The 18846-nt window shown below is 41.1% G+C and overlaps 1 protein-coding gene across 1 annotated transcript; it reads right to left on the bottom strand.

The window, feature by feature from the left end:
• Positions 1-5185: 5185 nt before the first annotated feature.
• LOC310987585 (fibulin-7-like) lies at positions 5186-12711 on the bottom strand (the record flags this gene model as incomplete). Its single annotated transcript, XM_083973909.1, has 7 exons — positions 5186-5546; positions 8523-8658; positions 8751-8888; positions 9526-9768; positions 9852-10022; positions 11056-11209; positions 12637-12711. The coding sequence occupies 7 exons, from the start codon at positions 12709-12711 to the stop codon at positions 5186-5188; spliced, it is 1278 nt and encodes a 425-aa protein (XP_083830035.1).
• Between the last annotated feature and the right edge of the window lie 6135 nt (positions 12712-18846).

Raw genomic sequence — 18846 nt, 5'->3', positions numbered from 1 at the left:
CTAAAACAACTCTGTCTGGTAACGTTCTGTTATTATCTCATAGCGTGGTGAATGTGCAGCTCATAACTTGTCCACCAGAGCGTTTTGGAGTTGTTGGATTGCGTATTTGATTTTTGAGTTTGATGAGGGAAACCAAGAAATCCCATGAGCCTCCGTAGCGTAGCTCTGAGCAGCTCGCGGCTCTGTTCTGCCGTTCTAAAAATAGCTTGCACCGATAATCAAAGGTAACGAACCTACTGCTGGTATGACTATAGGCATTATGGTAGTGGGCCAATTTGCCAAAATGTTGAACTATCCCTTTAACAGACTGTTAACGGTGCTTTCATGTGAAATTGGAAGTTACATTGATTTAGCAGCTGTGGCACACACATATCGTTGTGTTGAGTGTTTTCACGCCTCCTCCTCCTCTTTCTCCTCCTCTTCTTCATCAGCTTTTGAGATCTGATGCATTTTCATTCTCTGACCGTGTGAGTGTGTGTGTGTGTTTACGAAGTGTCACCAGGATATTTTCCATCCAGCTCAGTGTTTTTTTTTACGGTTCTTTGCCTTTTTCTGCTCAAGCACAACCACAGTCATCGCATCATTCACTGATGAGACGCAGGAACAGGAAGTTGCTGTTGCTGCAGGAGGAAAACGAGGCCTTTTTTTGGGAAGTTTTATCAGAAGTTGAGAGAGTTGAAGGTCTGAGAGTGACGCCGCCGCCGCCGCCGGCTGTAAAAACAAAAAACAAAACCAGACAGACACTAACTCTGTCCTCTCCGGGCTCCTGTACATTGCTGTGTACTATACTGAGTGACATGCTGTAAACTATGAACCATGCAGTTACTGTTATTGTTTCTTCTCTTAACTGTCGACGCTTGGTGTTGGTGAGCGCTGCCCCCCCCACACCCCTCCCCTCCCGGCTTGAAAAATGAGACGTTCTGATTGGTTGAACTGCCTTCGTTGTTGCTTTTTTTTTTGTTTGGGTTTTTTTTCTTCTTTTCTTTGGTCCCATCTTACGTCGGTTTTATCGAAGCGTGCCTACTCACCGTCCCGCGAGGGGGATAACCGCTGTACAGAACATCCCATAATAAAACCCTCCTGCGGCGCCCAGCAGAGGAGCATCATGTGAGTGTGTGTGTCTGTGTGTGATGGATGACATGAATGTGAGTGTGTGTGTGTGATCTCCGGTCGGTTCCTCGCAGTTTCTTTTCTTTATTTTCTTTTACTTTTTTTTTTTTTTTTCTAAGTTTGTGATGATAAAAGATCTTTTTGTAAACAAATGTTTTGTGTCTGAATCCATGGAGTTTATGATCATCTGGTTTATTGTTTTTTTGTTTTTGTTTCTCTCTCTGTCCGCTCTTCTTTTTCGGTCTCTTTTTGTTGTTCTGTACAGATGAAAATTGGACAGTTTGTTAAATAATAAAGTCTGCAAGGTTTCTATTCTCCTGTCAGCTCTGCTTTATTTATTTTTTGTCCAATAATGACGGAAAAACGTTTTATTTGGGCTCCACAGTGTCTAATTTGGATTCATCCCATTCAATATCCCATCAATAGTCCCTAATAAAGGTCAAAGTGTTGGTTTTGGTCGTATTTACAACAGGAAAGTTACAGAATATTGTCAGTGTATTAAGACTCCACATGTTTTATGACAGTCTGAGTTTGATTTTTGTAGATTTGGTGTTTTTAGTTTTTCCAAATTTCAGCGATAAACTTTTAATCTGTGTTTTTGTCATTAGAAACTGTAACTATGAACAGAACAACACCAAAAACTGATCGAAAGTAGAATTTACCCACTTCCTGTTCAGCACATATTAGACGTTTTGTCATAATTGCTGCGTTAAATCTTGAGTAGCCTAATAGTGAAAAAGTCGCTCGACCTCCCGAATCTAGAAACTAGCTCGTTATCTCAGGAAAACGGTAGAAATGTGTGAATGTATGGCTGCTTCGGGCTTCCGTAGTTTCCTGAAGGTGTTGCTGAGATGTCTGGTTCATGAGAATTAGACTTTTAAAGATGTTTTCTGTTTGATCCAATTTCACAGAGCAGCGTTAGGAGGCCGGGTGGGAGTTAGCACATTAGTTAGTTAGGATGCTAACTAGAGCTTGTTATCTCAGGATGGAAAACAGTAGAAATGTACGGATGTGTGGCTGCTTTGAGCTTCCGTAGTTCCCTGAAGGTGTTTGTGCTGAAATGTCTGAGATATTTTCTGTTTCTGTGGCAGGATTAGCTTGAGTTAGCAGGTTAGCATGCTAACTTAAGTAGGTAAATGACAGAGAAAAACGAGCGTTAGGAGACAGATGTTAAGTTGGTGAAGGAAACAAGTTTGATCGTTAACTCAAAGTTTCCTCCAGACTGGTAGGCCTAATTAAACTGCTGCTAATGCTAATGTTAGCTATGCAGGCATACAATAAACATAGCTCCTTTCACTTTTAAAAATGTGTTTATTGTGCAAAGTTAGCAAACAAAGGCCTTAATTTTTTTTTAAAGGAGCATTATCGCAAATACAGCAGTAATAGCATAAAATAAGCTGAATATGCAAAAGATGGGTCGGGGGGAGCCATAACTAAATTTACAAAAAAAATCGCCAACAGTAGGCTATAGTGTCCGTGGGGCAAATGCAGAATTTGTCTTTGTTATGATCCAAGCCGGCCCGGCGCTTGCTGCGTTCAATTGCACTCGGAACTCGCAAACCCGACCTCCGAACCGGAAAAACTAACTAAACGAGGCTGCTCTCTCTCTCTGACAGCTGCCCACTTGTTTATATCTGATAAACTCCGCCTGGCTCCATCTAGTGGCCGAATTAAGAATTTGGATTCGCGATAATGCTCCTTTAAAGCCTTGAGGTTTAAAAGTTTTTTTTATTTATTGAAGTTAAGAGGTCTTTTATTTTGGAGGGCTTTGTTTGTGGAACAAGATGGCATCCAGTTTGTTTGATTGATTGATCGACAGGCCACAGCTGCTTATTTATTTTAGTGTGAAGTGAAAACTAACTTGTCAGCAGCAGTAAAAACATCCCATAGATTACAGTAATACAGTGTGTACAGTATGTGTGTCGATTCTTCGTCTACACACAACCTTTAAATTACACTGCACTGAAATACGATGCTGACTGCTAACCATGAAAACATGAATCAGTCAGTGTGGTCTGACAGTGAAGCATTTCCCCTTTGAATGAATTATAAGCACGAGGTTTTCACCATGTTTAAACTTGTTTAGGCTACTGTAATTTACATTCAATGCATTTTGTTTTTGTTTCTTACTTCCTGTGTCGGTCAGTCACGGTTCATTACAGTGTGATATTCTTGTCTCTGAAAGTTACTTTTATTATTTTATTCTCTTATGGCTCAGTGTAGTACGTCCTGTCTACAGATGCTGCATGCCGCCACATCTGGCGCCCACACAGAAACTCTGTCCACTGGACCAGATGTGGAAGTATATGGGCTTTACGGTGGCTCTGAGAGGATTTGGACATGAACATATGAAAATAAATCCCAGGGAACCAGGAAGGCCTTGGTTCAAATCCAACCCTAGGCCCTTTCAGAATAAAAGCATAAAATAACTCCTGAAGAAAAAGTGATCAACAACAAGATCCCAAGAGGTTTTATTTTCTTTAAGCTTTAACATTTCTAGTTTTTAGTATCTGGCTTTATATCATCTATAATAAATCCTGTCCGACACCAGTGTGTGGTTTTCATGCAGCCATATGTGAGTGTGTGAATGTTCCTATAGACATACAATGTAAACATACTGATGTCAGTAGTAAGTCTGCGTGTGTATTGTCTGTTTTCATGTGTGTGTGCTCTGTCTGCTCCATGGAGGCTTCAGGTCGTCTGACGCATCCGTGTCAGATTCTTCAGACCTAAACATGTCGACCTCACGGCTGCAACTCAACACGACAACGTTTACAACTTTAAATGTCTCACAACGTCCAAAAATACCAGACGATAGGCTACAGTGCAGCGACGACAGAACAGACAGGGAACCTGTACGTCTGGGTAAACATGTTTATTCTATGTCAAATGGGTCTTTTTATATCAATAGAATCAAAATAACGAGAAAGTACAGTCATAATATCAGCATTTACAAAAAATACACAAATCATGGATGAACAAAACAAACTGGGCAGAATTAAGTCGCACTAAAGGAATGACATTAACGCACAATACATTTATATTTAATCTCTAAACATTTCTACATGTTTGTACAGTGTAAAAAATTCTATATAACATCTAAGGTTTGAGCTCATGAGATATTGAAGCTGTAGTCTGTAGCTGTTTTTATTATTGCAATAGGTTTATCTACTTATTTTATCCTTTAACTTAAAGTTGTTGAGTGTGATTGGTTTTGTCATGTGTTGAGTTCATTATTTGTTTATTTAGGCGTTAAATGTTCAATTACAAAAGAAAAAACTACAAATATTCACATCTGAAAATCTGATACCTGTGAATTTCTGACAGTTTCACTTAAAAATAACAATATAGACATGATATTTTTTTTTTTTTTAAAGAAAAAAGAAAAAATAGGTTGTAGTGTCCACTACTCTATGGGACTAACAGGACTTAACATATTGTCTTTTATATTAGCTATGCAATAGCACAGAAGTCATAGTTTAACAAAAGTTCAATAGATACAGTGATGTCACCTGCAAAAAGGCAAAAAGAAAAAAAATAGAAATAATACAAAACGACAACAAAAAACACTCAGTGGTTTGACACCCCTCCCTCCCCTCTCTGTGACCCCATAAAGACTTGGTGGCACTTCCTGTTCTTGTGCTTAGCCTACAACATCATTCATTATAACATCAAAAAACATCCAAATATGCTGCTCGTATGTAATGTCCGTCTTGTATTGAAGCCCCAAAATAAGCTTGAAATATAGACTTATTTAATTTTTTTCGGGACAATTTCGCATTTTGGGGCTTCAATACAAGAGGGACATTACATACGAACAGCATGGAGGTATTTGGATGTTTTTTGGTGTGTCTTTTTGTTACGAAGACAGTTGGTATCCATTTGCAACCGTTATATGGACATGCACTGCTACGCCGAGACCCCCTGTAACTCAGAGAAGCCACGGATAACTCTGAAACTTCCCCCAGCCCTTAGTCCACATGAGGGTGAGTAGCCTAGATAATGAGTGAAATTTAAATTTTGGGTGAACTATCCCTTTGCCACCAGATTAGCCTTTAAGCCCCGCCCACCGGTCCTAGAACTCGTACGGCGCCACGAACAGCGTCACCTTGGTCAGGTAGCGGCCCAGCAGAGAGTTCCTCTCCAGCTCGCTCATCTCCACCTCGGCCTCCAGCGTGGCCGGACCCCTGATGGGCGTCACCAGCAGCAAGGTCCCGGTCTGCCGGCCCGAGCGCTGCACGCTGAAGTGGCCGCGCCCACGGCCGCCCGCGAGGCCGAACCGCAGCGTGTCGCCGAGCACGCGGGCCGCCGACACCCGGAAGAGGACGCGCGGGGCGGACATGTTGGACACCATGGACAGGAAGTGGAAGGAGATGGAGTTTGGCGCCTGAGTGCAGGCCGTGTCTCCCAGCATGCACGGGTTCCTCTCGCAGCGCCTGGACACGGAGAAGACAACATGGAGGTCGGTGTTATTTAATGTGTTTACATTTGTTTTTCTTTCTCAGTGGTTCACAGAATATCTACATCCTGATATCAGGTATTGATTATTGAATAACTGTTGTGGTGAAGAAACATCTACAGGTGCTAGCTTGAAGCTTCTCAGATCTGTTAGTTATGAACCCAAAAACTGAATCTCTTTACGTTTTTGAAAATTACATAAGACATTTCCATACAGTAGTTCAATAGATCACCTGTAGATGAATCAATAATCAAAACATTATGAAATTGTGGCCATGAGAGTGGTTTTCATGTTCCTTTTTCTTTTGTAGGTTATATATATTTTTAAAAGGTTATCTACACAAAAGTTATTGCACATGTATTTGGTGGCAGCTGTGGCCGAGGATGTAAAGTGGGTTTTCCACTAACAGGGAAAGGCGGTGGTTTGATTCCCAGTCCCTACTGAACTCCTGATGTATTATCAGTGTAAGCTTTATATCACATTTACCATTAATAGTTATGACTTTTCATCCTGAGGGGAACAGGAATGTAATGGAACCGTGTTTTGTTTTAACTCTTAATAGTCATATCAGCCTCATGGTGGTGCTACAGAAAAACTCAGAAGGATTCATCCTCTGGGAAACATGAACACCTGGATAAAGTTTAATGATAATTTATCAGATATTTGTTTAGACATTTCAGTTTGGAGGGAAGGTGTGGATGAATGGAGCGACTGAAATCGCCCTCGACAGAGCCGCCCAGCTAGCATGGCTAAACAAGTTTATAAGTGTTTATGTTTAAAATGAATCCTCTTTTGTAGAATGAAACATATAAATACCAAAAATGATTGATAGACACCAGCTAACTGTTTAGCTGGTTGGTTATATCAGGTCATAGGTTGGTGTGGTGTGGATGTTGGTGAACTAGGATCTAATGGTTGTGGTCTAAGGGTTTATTTTTAGTTCTCCTTCCTGCCTCCTCAGCAGCTGAACAGAGGCTGGTCAGTCATTTTGGTTTTTAATGGAGTCGGTGTTCCCGCTTTCGAACAATATCAAAACCCCAAACCCCTGATCCTCTAGTTTGCATTTCAAACCGTTCCATGCTATATTGAACCTCGACTTGCAGGAGGGAACGCTTGTGTGAATGTGCGAGTGTGGTTTCCATTGTTTGCACTTTTATTGGTCGCCCAGACTTGAATACATTTGAAACACCACAACCTCGTTTAGCTCCTGGCCCAGTCAGCTGATCACCTGACTGGAGCCTGGAGACCCAGCAGGGCGTCTGGAGCCAAACCTCAGTCTTGACATGGCAGCCCAGAGGGAAGCTGAACGCCGGGTGGAGAAAGGAAGTGGAGACGTTCATTGTTTCCAAATCTCTCTCCGTCTCTGTCATTTATCTGAGTCTTTGTCTTTTGAGGTGAGAGTTTTATGGTTTATGGTTTACATTCCTCTCGTTGCTTTGCTTTGCTTTGCAGAATCATTGTCCTCCTCAATAGTTTCTTATAAAGCATCTGGTCTGTTTGCAGCTTGTTTATAGAGTAACAGCGATTTCCAGCAACTCTTGCCAGCTTTACCTTTGGAGGTATCTAATGATCAGCCAATCAGAGAAGCTCAGGTTGATGTTAAACTGTGACAATAAGACAATAAGTTGTTTTTAGCATCGTCACTCAGTCCACTTTCAATGATCCAAACCCAGCTCGGATGTAAACAAGTCTTAATGTGAGGCGTTCAGGTGACAGTGGCCACCCAGATATTCCTCAGACCACAAACCACGTCTAAACAGGACAAAAGTGGACTGGGTAGTCGTTGTTGGAGTCCCAGTCGGCCAATTATAGACGTGTTTACGGCTCCATCGGGGTCTTTTGTGGTAGCCAGTTCCAGTCAATCGGTCCATGGTTGAATGTCAATACTGGTCAAGGTTTACAGGGAGGAGAACCTACAAGCTGCTTGACTCAGAGCTGTTTTTATTCATCCTGTGTCCCATATTTTGAATGCATTTGGAAAATGTTGCTGTGGTTCGCTAGTTCACAGCCAGTTTTGCTGTGGAGCATAACAGCAGTGCTAGCATGCGGTGTACTATTGGTGGAGGCAAGATTTTGTTCTGTTTCCTCTCACGGTAAGTTTATCCAGGTTTTGGGTTTGTCCATCCAACTGTAGATCTGCCCTGAATAACAGGACAGTAACACCTCAAAGGGAACTTAATCATATGTAACGGAGGTTCACGGGTATAGCCACGATTAGCAGTACTGAAGTCAAACTCACTCGCCCATAAAAGACGTGCAAACCCACTTGCCAAGTGGTCATTGAGGGATACAACTATGAGGTGGTGATTCTAGTTCAGCTTTGTGTCTAGTGACGGTGCATTTGTTTGGCTGGTTGACATCTAGTGACCGTGACGATTTACTGAACATTTTAAGAAGTTGCTTTAACTTGTTTAAAGGGACAACGAGGAGTTTTGGAAAAGCAAAGTGTTTTCACACTACATTAATGAGCCTCCGCACCGTGAAATTCTTTGACCGGCGCGAGACAGACTCATGTTTTCATTCATCAAGAATTAAAGTCAGAGGTTCGAAGACGATCAGATATCGTCGTAGTTCCGACCATGAATGGTGATTTGGCGGCGTTATTCTCATGACTCGCCGGGCAGCGTCCGCGAAACCGAAAGTAAGGAAACGCTGGTCGGCTCGCCCAGCATTTCCACCACCACTAATAATAACAAAATAACGATAGAGACAAAACGATATCGAAAATGGGCCCATTAACAAGTGTGGGTAACGTAGATTCATCCACATTAACGTGAGACTTTTTTTATTGTCGCGGAATTTTTCGTTCGATGGAGAAACTCCTTGTTGTCCCTTTAATGGATTGGCTGACACATCTGCCACATCTGGTGTGGTGACCCAGTGATGCTGCTGTGATGGAGAAGGTCAGACTGACAAACATTTGAGGACATGAGTCGGGATGGTTTGATCTTACATGGGTGACGTCTTGATGTACGTGGCGTTTTTCATGCGAGGACACTCCACCGCCACACACTGGAAACCTCCGTAGGTGTTCACGCACGACTGCAGCGCGGAGCAGTTGTGCATCCGGTGTTCACACTCGTCGATGTCTGGATGAAGAAGAAGAAGAGCGGAGGGGAGAGGATTACAACCACAACCAGCTGATAACAGAGAGCGTGACCTCTGAACTCTGAACTCTGACCTGTGCAGCTGCGTCCGTCTCCAGCGATCTCGTATCCGGGCGGACAGAAGCAGTGGAAGCTGCCGGGCGTGTTCACGCACTGATGGACGCAGAGTTTCCCCGGCTGACCGAGAGGGAACAGGTGACACTCGTCGATATCTGAAACAGACGGGATGGTCAACAGCTGGACAGCGGCATCTGTTACCTCTGCAGATGTTGTCTGTTACCTGTGCAGATGTCAATGTTTGTTATCCGTGCTTATGTTTCAGGTGCTTGTTACCTGTGCAGATGTTGTTACCTGTACAGATATTGTGTTTGTTACCTCTGCACATGTTTTGATTGTTACCTGTGCAGATGTTGTTTGTTACCTGGGCTGTGCAGATGTTTTGTTTGATATCTGCGCAGATGTTGCAAGTACTTGTAATCTGTGTAGATTTTGTTTTGTTACTTGTGCAGATGTTGTGTTTCTTTCTGGTGCAGATGTTGGAAGCGTTTGTTACCTGTGCAGATGTTGTATTGTTTCCTGTACAGATGTTGTGTTTCTTTCTGGTGCAGACGTTTTGTTTGATGTTTGCGCAGATGTTGCAAGTGCTTGTTACCTGTGCAGATGTTGTGTTGGTTGTCTGTGCAGATGTTGTGTTGCTTTCTGGTGCAGATGTTTTGTTTGATGTCTGTGCAGCAGATGTTGCAAGTGCTTGTTACCTGTGCAGATGTTGCATTGTTACCTGTACAGATGATGTGTTTGTTATCTGTGCAGATGTTGCATTGTTACCTGCACAGATGTTGTGTTGGTTACCTGTGCAGATGTTGTTGTCGCGGCCTGATATGGTGAAGCCCACGTCGCAGGTGCAGCGGGTGGAGCCCAGGAAGTGAGTGCAGTGAGATGGTCGGACAGATGAAGAGGAGGAGGAGGAAGAGGAGGCTGACAGAGCAGCAGATGCAGAGTGGGATGAGGAGGAGGAGGAGGAGGAGGAAGAAGAGGAAGTGGAGGGAGCAGCGGGGGAGAAGGAGGCCAGGGAGTTCCCGGTGCTGTTGAAGCCTGAAAATGACAAAGTGAAACTTCAGAGGAAAAAAGCAGCAGGAAATAAAACAAGACCAGACTTCATCGGCTGCCGGACTCACGTCTGCACATCGGCTGCTGGCCGCTCCACTTCAGAGACTCCAGACACACTCGTGTCCGTGGACCAATCAGCTCGTAGCCCGGTTTGCACAGGAAGTGGACCTCGTGCCCGACACCAAACACCCTGCCCAGTCTGCGGCCGTGAGGGGGCAGCTCCGGTTTGGGGCAGGACGCTGGGGCAAAGCAGAGACACGTTCATTTCCCCTCAGATGTCACATTATATTTACAGTTTCCTTTGTCTTTATCCCAGTTGGTGTCATCTGCCGCAAAGTGCAACCATGACGACTTATCTTTGTCAGAAGTACTTGATGTTTTAAGTCTGTTGGTTTCAACAGTCGGATCATTAACTGATAACTGAGCTGAAAACACAATACTTACATTTAACAGTGTCAAGCCCTGCCTGTGTAAACTTGATTTAACTATGGACGTGCACTGCATGTTGATTAGATTTTATTATAAAGTCTTTATTATCCCCAAGGGGCCATTTGATTTGCAGCAGTAGCAAAACACAACCGAACGAGCACAAAATAAACAATAAGAACATTGGACTTAGAATTAAAATGTACAAAACCCAACAGCTGAGGGAACAAATGATCCAAGTATCTAATTGATCTGTCCTTCCTACAAAGGCCTTCGCCCTCTGAGTGGCTCTAACTTTGAAATGATTAAAGGTATTGCCAATGATCTTTAACAATGCCTCCCAGCCTCACTTCTGAGTCATGCTGTGGTTTCCAAACCAAGAAATCACTGTATAAGTTAAAATTGACTTCATAAAGGAAGTGAATTGTTGACATAAAGGCACATATACTCTATCTATGTTGGCATCTAAAGTCTTTTTGTCATTGTCAAGAAATACGTGTCTCCACAAGTGAAGTTGGTGCTGATTCGGGAAGTTTTATGGTGAAAGTCAATGAGCATCTCTTTCATTTTTGAGTTGTTGAGTCGTGACACCATTGGACAAAATTATCCAAAGCAGGACCTTGGCCAACCTCGCTGGGACAGGTTGGGTAATAAAGGATCCAATGAGTGGTTCCGTTATTACCCTTGAGGGGGGACGGATTTTTTGGCCACATTTGAAGGACACAGGAAAACTTAAGCTAAATCCAAAAGTACTCGATGTCAACATCAAGCATGAAACAATCTAAAAGATTCTCTGCCTCAACCACACCAAGACAAACCCGTTCCCACGGTGCAGTAGTTTCTCACCGTTCTTCTTGAACATGGCCACGGTGCTGTTCTGCAGAGCGCTGATCTTCTTCTTGAGCGAGCGCAGACCCTGCTGGTACGACGCCTCGTGGACCGCCAACATCTTCTCCACCTGTCGCAGCGAGTTCAGCAGGTTGTGGGTGGACGGGCACTGCTGAAGGAGGAGGGAAAAACAAGATTCAAGAAACATCGATATCTGAAGCTGTAAAGTTAAAGAATCGTCAAAACAACCATGGACGACACCAGACGACTAACCCCGGTCTGTCTCCAGTCCTCAGTGTGTTTCAGGTGTGAGGTCTATACATAGAGGTGAGGTTTTCTGAGCTGCAGTAACACCTGGGTGACACATGGCCCTGAGCCACTGCTGACCTCACACTGATGCTGAAAGACTGACGACGAAAACACTGATGCTAAATCACCGATGCTAAAACACAGACATGAACATAAACATGTCAAAGAAACTTATAAGAATAAGCGCTTAAATGTAAAAACTTACGTACTACGTGCTAAAGTTTTGCAACTTTCACCAAAATGTAGCCCCAATACTTTAGAGACCTTTGTGTAAGTAAACTCAGTACAAATTATGAAATCCATCAAAAACTGTTAAACCTATTATTATTAAACCTTTCTTGTCCCACAATTTTTGCTCAATTGACACCAAATTTGCTACAGAGCATCTCCAGACTGTCCTCCACAAAGCTTTGACAATTGAGCCGACAGTGCATGAAAACGTTTGACTGTAAACAGTAGCCTACTGTAAACATATAGGCTACCACCCAATTCTTGTTTAATACATGTTTAATCTTCCTGAAAATAACTGACAATATTTTAGAGTCATGGTTGATTAAATTTGCCAAATATCCAAATTTTATCTCAAAAACTGAATTTTTGAAAACATTTTGAATTCTGCTCTCATGTGATCTATTGGAGTCAATGTAAGCACCACACAGGATTATTCTTTGATTCAGTGTCGCTTAATGAAGATGTAGTGATTTATACGTAATATTATTCGTATTGGTGGTGGAAAACGCGTTTTCAGAAAGTAATATTTTTTCTTTACTTTTTGTCCCCTTAGTGCCTCCCTACACTCACTCTTGTAACTTATGATATGATGCTCCCTGTATGTCAACTCTGCTGACTCCACTTCAGATAAAACTTTATTGATAAAGAGATTTTGATCACAGATGCTCATGATTTGATATGTATGAGTCTAATAGAAGAAGAAATCAATATTTTTCAGACTTGTAAGTATTAATTCTGTTTTAATATTTTCTTATTTAAAAGCCTAAACAATTTAAAAGAAACAATGACATTTTAAAACAACAGGAGCTTTAAATAAATCTGCCTTTAAAAATATATACATCACATCCTACAAACTAAAATAAAAACGAGTCTAGTCAATTTTCTTCTGTAATCACCTGCAATCTGCTGAAATTTCTTAATCATTGTTAGGAAATTGATAAATAACACCACAACTATGCAGTTCATCACGTTAAATAGTTAAATTACATCAATTTGCACATTTTAAAAGATGAAGATTTTGCAGATTTTTAAGGATTTCCAAATGTCACCTGAACTCACCTGAGCAGAGGAAAAACACGTCTGATGAAGACTCAGCATCACCATCATCATCATCACGACCCCGGCAGCCTTCATCATCATCATCATCATCATCGTCATCATCACTACTATCCTCAGCCTGGACCAAACCTCCGTCCTCGTCCTGAGGAACCTGCTCCAACACTAACTCACCTCCGCTCCGGCTGCTGCTTTTCGAGGGAACTTGCCAAATTTCCTCCCCCTCCCTCCCCTATGTCACATACTTTGGAGGCAGGAGGAGGAAGAATAAGAGGAGGAGGAGGAGGAGGAGGAGGAGGAGGAGCAGCCCCCACATCTGGAACAAGCTTTCACTAATTTCGACCCATCAGCAGAGCCAGAATTAGACTCTTTAAATTATAAGGAGCGTGATGAGGAGTCGGCCGAGGCGGCGACGGCGTCTTTTTAATCTTCGTCCGCACAACAAAGCAGCTTCGTCAGGAATTTCTTACAGCAAATATAAACTCCCACTTTTATTTTGAAACCCTAAACTTGCAGGATAATGTCATGTGGCTCCTAAATGACAGGGCAGCAGGTCGCCCCGCCTGGATTATACGCCCCCACCCCACCCTCTCTGCCTCGCAGGAGAAGGACTCCAGGGATTCAAGCCTGCAACCTAACAGCTCCCAGCAGCCGTATATAAGTCATATATAAGTGGGGATAATGTTAGAGTATGAACTTGCACTATAATCTGCTATAAGAACGTCCCAGCACTCACATGACACATGAGTCCTGTGAGATCCTTGGGAAGTTTAATTTTGGGAACAGCAAGTAAAACTAAACTGATCATCACAACTTGTGCTTGAGAAGATATAAGATTTTTATGGCTCAACAAGGTCCTTCAAGGATCCTTGAATTATGAATCCAGTGAGGGTAAAACTCAACAAACATTAAAAACCTGTCGTGTTTAAAAGGAAAAGCACTTGTACATGAAGTACATGAAAAATTGTCCTTTGGAAGGCAACAAAAGTCTTGAGCACTGGACAACAAATCTTATTGGCAAGACATATGTGTGGTATAAAACCGAACAAATGTCACATCATCAATTTAAATCTTTTAACTGGAACTCAAAAGTGAAAATGACTGAAATCACAGTTGTAATATATTTGCATATAATAATACTATTTTATTGCTTTTATACTTTTTAGACTTTGCACAGGCTTTAAAACTTATTTACAGTTTGTATAAGTTTGTGAAACATGTTTCAACCTCTTCATCCTCAGTAAAGTCGAAAAACAAAATTTTTGTGTTTATTTAGTTTGGCTTTTACGTTTCTACACCATTTTAAACAGATGTCATATAACCATAATTTTATAACCTTAACCCCACACATGTTACTGCTAATGCGTTTTGACTTTTTAAGGTTTAAGATAAAAGTTTTTTCTATAACTTTCTGCCCCTCAAAGAATTTTAATCAATAATTACTTGTTGAAAGCTTAATAATTTGATATTCATTTAAAAATTATGATCAATAAAACTGAGGCTGTAAATTAAACACTAAACACTGGCAATCTGTAATATGATGTCATGTGAGTTAGAAATACTGTAAACATTATTCCTCCTTTTAAAGACATTGAGAAGTTTGATACACAAACAAAAACTACATAATAAATCATTGAACACATACAGTAACAGGGACCCATGCAAAGCGCTCTTATAAATAAACGGCAGCAGCAGCTTCAGTGTGGACAGAGCATTACTATCAAATATTGCACAACAGAGCAGGTTTGTATTGCACATCATAAACTGTAAGAAATCAATTAAATACATAATTAAAATTGATCTCTATATAGATGAATAACAGTCCAATCACATATTGAACCTTGAGGCTGGTGCAGTGAGACTGACGTCCACCAGGCGGCGCCTCAGTCCTTCAGTCCAACTCTGAGCTGCAGGTTTTTGTTTTGCTGTTTGACTCAGAATCAGGAATCCAAAGAAAAACATTTCTTCACATGAGGCCGAGCTGCGTTTCAGAGAATTATTATTTATGTTGACAAAGTCTCTGATTAGAAGCTGAAGCTGCGACTCCCGTGAAACCACATGAAGGTTCAGAACAAAACTCCCTCACTCCAGTTTCTCTGTTCAGAGTCAAACATCAACCGACCACGACTTCTTGTTGTTTGTGTAGAAACATGAAACTATAAATTAACAGTGTCTCTTCATGACAGAAGCTGCGCTGCTGTTTATGTCCTTTATACTTCAATAGGAGTCAGACAAAATAAAACATCTCCATTACAAGTCATTCAAAATCTTTCAAAGCATAAGTGCATGTAACATTAAGAAAATACACTGAAAGTATAAAAAGTGCAACAATATAAATTAATTTCATTACAAGTTATTGTCCTTTAATAAATATCTTTTAAGAATAAAAGCTATAAAAAGTATAAAAAATAAAAGTGAAATTCAGAAAGTGCAGCAATTGTTGCAACTGTTGTAATTTGTTAAACTGTAAAGTACACTTTTATCTTGCAAACAAATACAGCGGAGTAATTATTTCTCACTCTGAATACAAGTAGTGTAAGTGTAAGTACATTATTTCACCACTGAAGAGCTGGCAACAGTAATCAGGTTAATTTCTAGTATTTTTAACATTAGAAATCTGTCAACTGACTTATTAAGGAAGCATTGTGTGCATTACACTTAGATACATTATTTACAATTTTCATTTCATTTCCATTTTCTTTCATTTACACAGTTCATTATAACAAAATTAAAGCTGAACATTAAAAGCACTGACTCAAAGGTGTACTTAAATAAAGAGACCACTCATAAATAAATATGAATAAAAAAGTATGAATAAATAACAAAATAAATGCATGTGTTAAAATCCCATAGAAGGAGGACCAGAGTGTGTGATCCTGTCTGTTAAACCTGCCCCTCGCTGACCGTGCAGTCACAGTGAAATGCATGCTGGGAGGTCGTTTGGCAGCTGCTGACAGAGGTTAAACTGCAAGATAAATACAGGAGCCCAGGAGACGCCCCGGCGCTGCTCATCATCATATCTTAATTAGATGGGACAGTGTTAATTAAAATGAAATCATTTAATGGATTTTGTAATTAAAGCAGAGTTGGATGACGGCCGACAGTGCCCCCCCCCCTTCCCCTCCCATCTCCTCCCCCTCTCCCTCCCATCCTGACCTCGGTCAATTTATAAACACTGATTAAAGTCAGATCTGGTTTTTATCAGCTGATCAGTTTAAAGGCTCCACTTCAAATATATGGATCTCAATGGGTTTTTAAATATTATTATTAAAGGTCCTGTAGTTTAAGCTACTAATTATCTGTCTTTTATTTTGAAAGTTGAGCCATGAGAAGATCTAAAAACCATCTCAGAGTAGTTTTCCATCTCCTCTCTCAGCTTCTCTTTGGAGCTCTAGTACCATCAGGTCATTGTCAGCCAATCAGAAGAGAGATCTCCTGATTGGCTGCATTTTTTTTTTTGAGTGATCCAATAAAAACAGAGCAGATTTCAGAATAAAACACTCAGAGAAACCAAATCCTGCAATTTGTTGGATGGTGGGTCCAGGTGGTGAGGGGTCGGGGCTTTGTTGTGACATCACAAAGTGACAGGAAGTCCTGACGGCTGGTTTTAAGGCTCAGTTTCTGAATACAGGCTGTGTGCATTTCTCTGTGGACTGAGGCTTTGATACTTTCACAGTATTAATATAGAACCTAGAGCTGCTTTACAATCACACCACACATGGACATCTACATTTATACTGTATGGAGCTTTAACACAAACATCTACCTTTATACTGTATGGAGCTTTAACACAAACATCTACCTTTATACTGTATGGAGCTTTAACACAAACATCTACCTTTATACTGTATGGAGCTTTAATACAAACATCTACCTTTATACTGTATGGAGCTTTAACACAAACATCTACCTTTATACTGTATGGAGATTTAATACAAACATCTACCTTTATTTTGAAGGAGCTTTAATACAAACATCTACCTTTATTTTGAAGGAGCTTTAATACAAACATCTACCTTTATTTTGAAGGAGCTTTAATACAAACATCTACCTTTATACTGTATGTAGTTGTAGGATGTTTCCCTCCTCCACCAGGGGGCGTGGCCTCTCCACAGGTGATGATGAACTAGAGCATCTTTATCTCACCTGTAAACCTCAGTGTGGTTTTTCTGAATGTCTTCACCTCCTCCTCCTCCTCCTCTATTTCTATTTCTCTCTCTCTTCTACTGTTCATGCTCACTCTCCCCTCTTCCTGCAGAGGAATGAACCAGCCTCCACCTCCTCTCCTCTTCCCTCCACCCCTCTGACATGGTACAACCCGCTGCCATACTCAGCGGTCACCTCTCTCTCTCTCTCTCTCTCTATTCAGTCTCTCACACTCTCACACAGTCGTCAGGGTTTATTTCTCTGCTCCTCTTCCTCCTCTCCCTCTTGTGCTTCTTCTTATTCGTCTCTTGTTATGACTCATTTCAGGAGTGACTGCCACCGAGACAGACGTGAGTAACACACACACACACACACACACACACACACACACACACACACACACACACACACACACACACACACACACACACACACACACACACACACACACACACACACACACACACACACACACACACACACTATAATGTTGGTGGCATGTGTGAGACGTGAAGACACATGTGGTGATGCTGCTGCTGTGTGACTGTGGTGAACGTTCAGGTGTGTGTGTGTGTGTGTGTGTGTGTGTGTGTGTGTGTGTGAGTTAATGTGAGGAAACAACTCGTGGACGGATGCAGTCGATGTCCTCAGTGGAACATTTCATTCATCTGTTCAGAGAAGAGGGAGATGTGTGACTGTGTGTGTTTCTGCTTTTGGATTTCTGTCTTTATGTGGTCAAAGATGCAAATTCTTACAGTGCAGATATTTCTAGAAACTCAGCACCAGAACACTGAGGTTAATATGTTTTTATCTTAATACAGAATGTAAACAAACATTTTAAAAGGTGTATGTTTGTGTTAAAGCTCCATACACTATAAAGGTAGATGTTTGTGTTAAAGCTTCATACACTATAAAGGTAGATGTTTGTGTTAAAGCTCCATACACTATAAAGGTAGATGTTTGTGTTAAAGCTTCATACAGTATAAAGGTAGATGTTTGTGTTAAAGCTCCATACAGTATAAAGGTAGATGTTTGTGTTAAAGCTCCATACAGTATAATGTTTGTGTTAAAGCTCCATACAGTATAAAGGTAGATGTCCATGTGTAGTGTGATTATAAAGCAGCTCTAGGTTCTATATTAATACTGTGAAAGTATCAAAGCCTCAGTCCACAGAGAAATGAACACAGCCTGTATTCAGAAACTGAGCCTTAAAACCAGCCCTCAGGACTTCCTATCACTTTGTGATGTCACAACAGAGCAGTCACCCAAAGCCCTGGACCCACCACCCATTGGTTTTTCTGAGTGTTTTTCTTCTACAATCTGCTCTATTTTTATTGGATGAGTCAGAAAACAGTCAGCCAATCAGAAGAGAGGCTCGGTTCCTCCTCCTCTCTTCTGATTGGCTGACACCGACCTGTTGTTACTAAAGCTCCAGAGAGAAGCTGAGAGAGGAGATGGAAAACTAGACTGAGATGGTTTTTGGTTCTTAAATCTATTAATATTAATGTTGCTCACTGACGGATAACTTGGAAAATTTGATATTGAGTGAGGGGCAGGCAATATAAGATGTATCTTCTCCCTGCTCCCTTCCAACCAATGGAAGAAATGTTGTGATGATATTGTCAAATTGTGAAATTGCCTTGGTTGGAATAAATAAAAAGAAAGAAAGAAAGAATATACCCTCTAATGCATCAGCATTTAAAAATAAAGTAATAATAAAGAAAGGGAAAATGTGGGGCGTCTTTTTTTTTTTTTTTTTTTACATCACAATGTCACAGGAAGTCCTGACGGCATCCACCTTTATACTGTATGGAGCTTTAATGAGGCTCCCTCAAAATAAGGTAAAAGTGTGTGTGTGTTTGTTGATCTCTTCTAAAAAAATCAATTTCTATTAATGAAGTAAAGATAAAAAGAAAACTGCCATTGATCTTTTGATGAAAACCCAGCTCACCGTCATAATTATCAGAATCCACTTCAGCCTCCTCACTCATTACTGAGAGTCAAGTTCAAGGTTGTGTTTACTCATCCATAAAATCGTTTAAATGTCAGCGCTCACATCCTGAGCTG

The sequence above is a fragment of the Trachurus trachurus genome (genome assembly GCF_905171665.1).
Source record: "Trachurus trachurus genome assembly, chromosome: 6".
NCBI classification, from domain to species: domain Eukaryota; kingdom Metazoa; phylum Chordata; class Actinopteri; order Carangiformes; family Carangidae; genus Trachurus; species Trachurus trachurus.
This window is presented reverse-complemented; position numbering and strand designations above follow the sequence as displayed.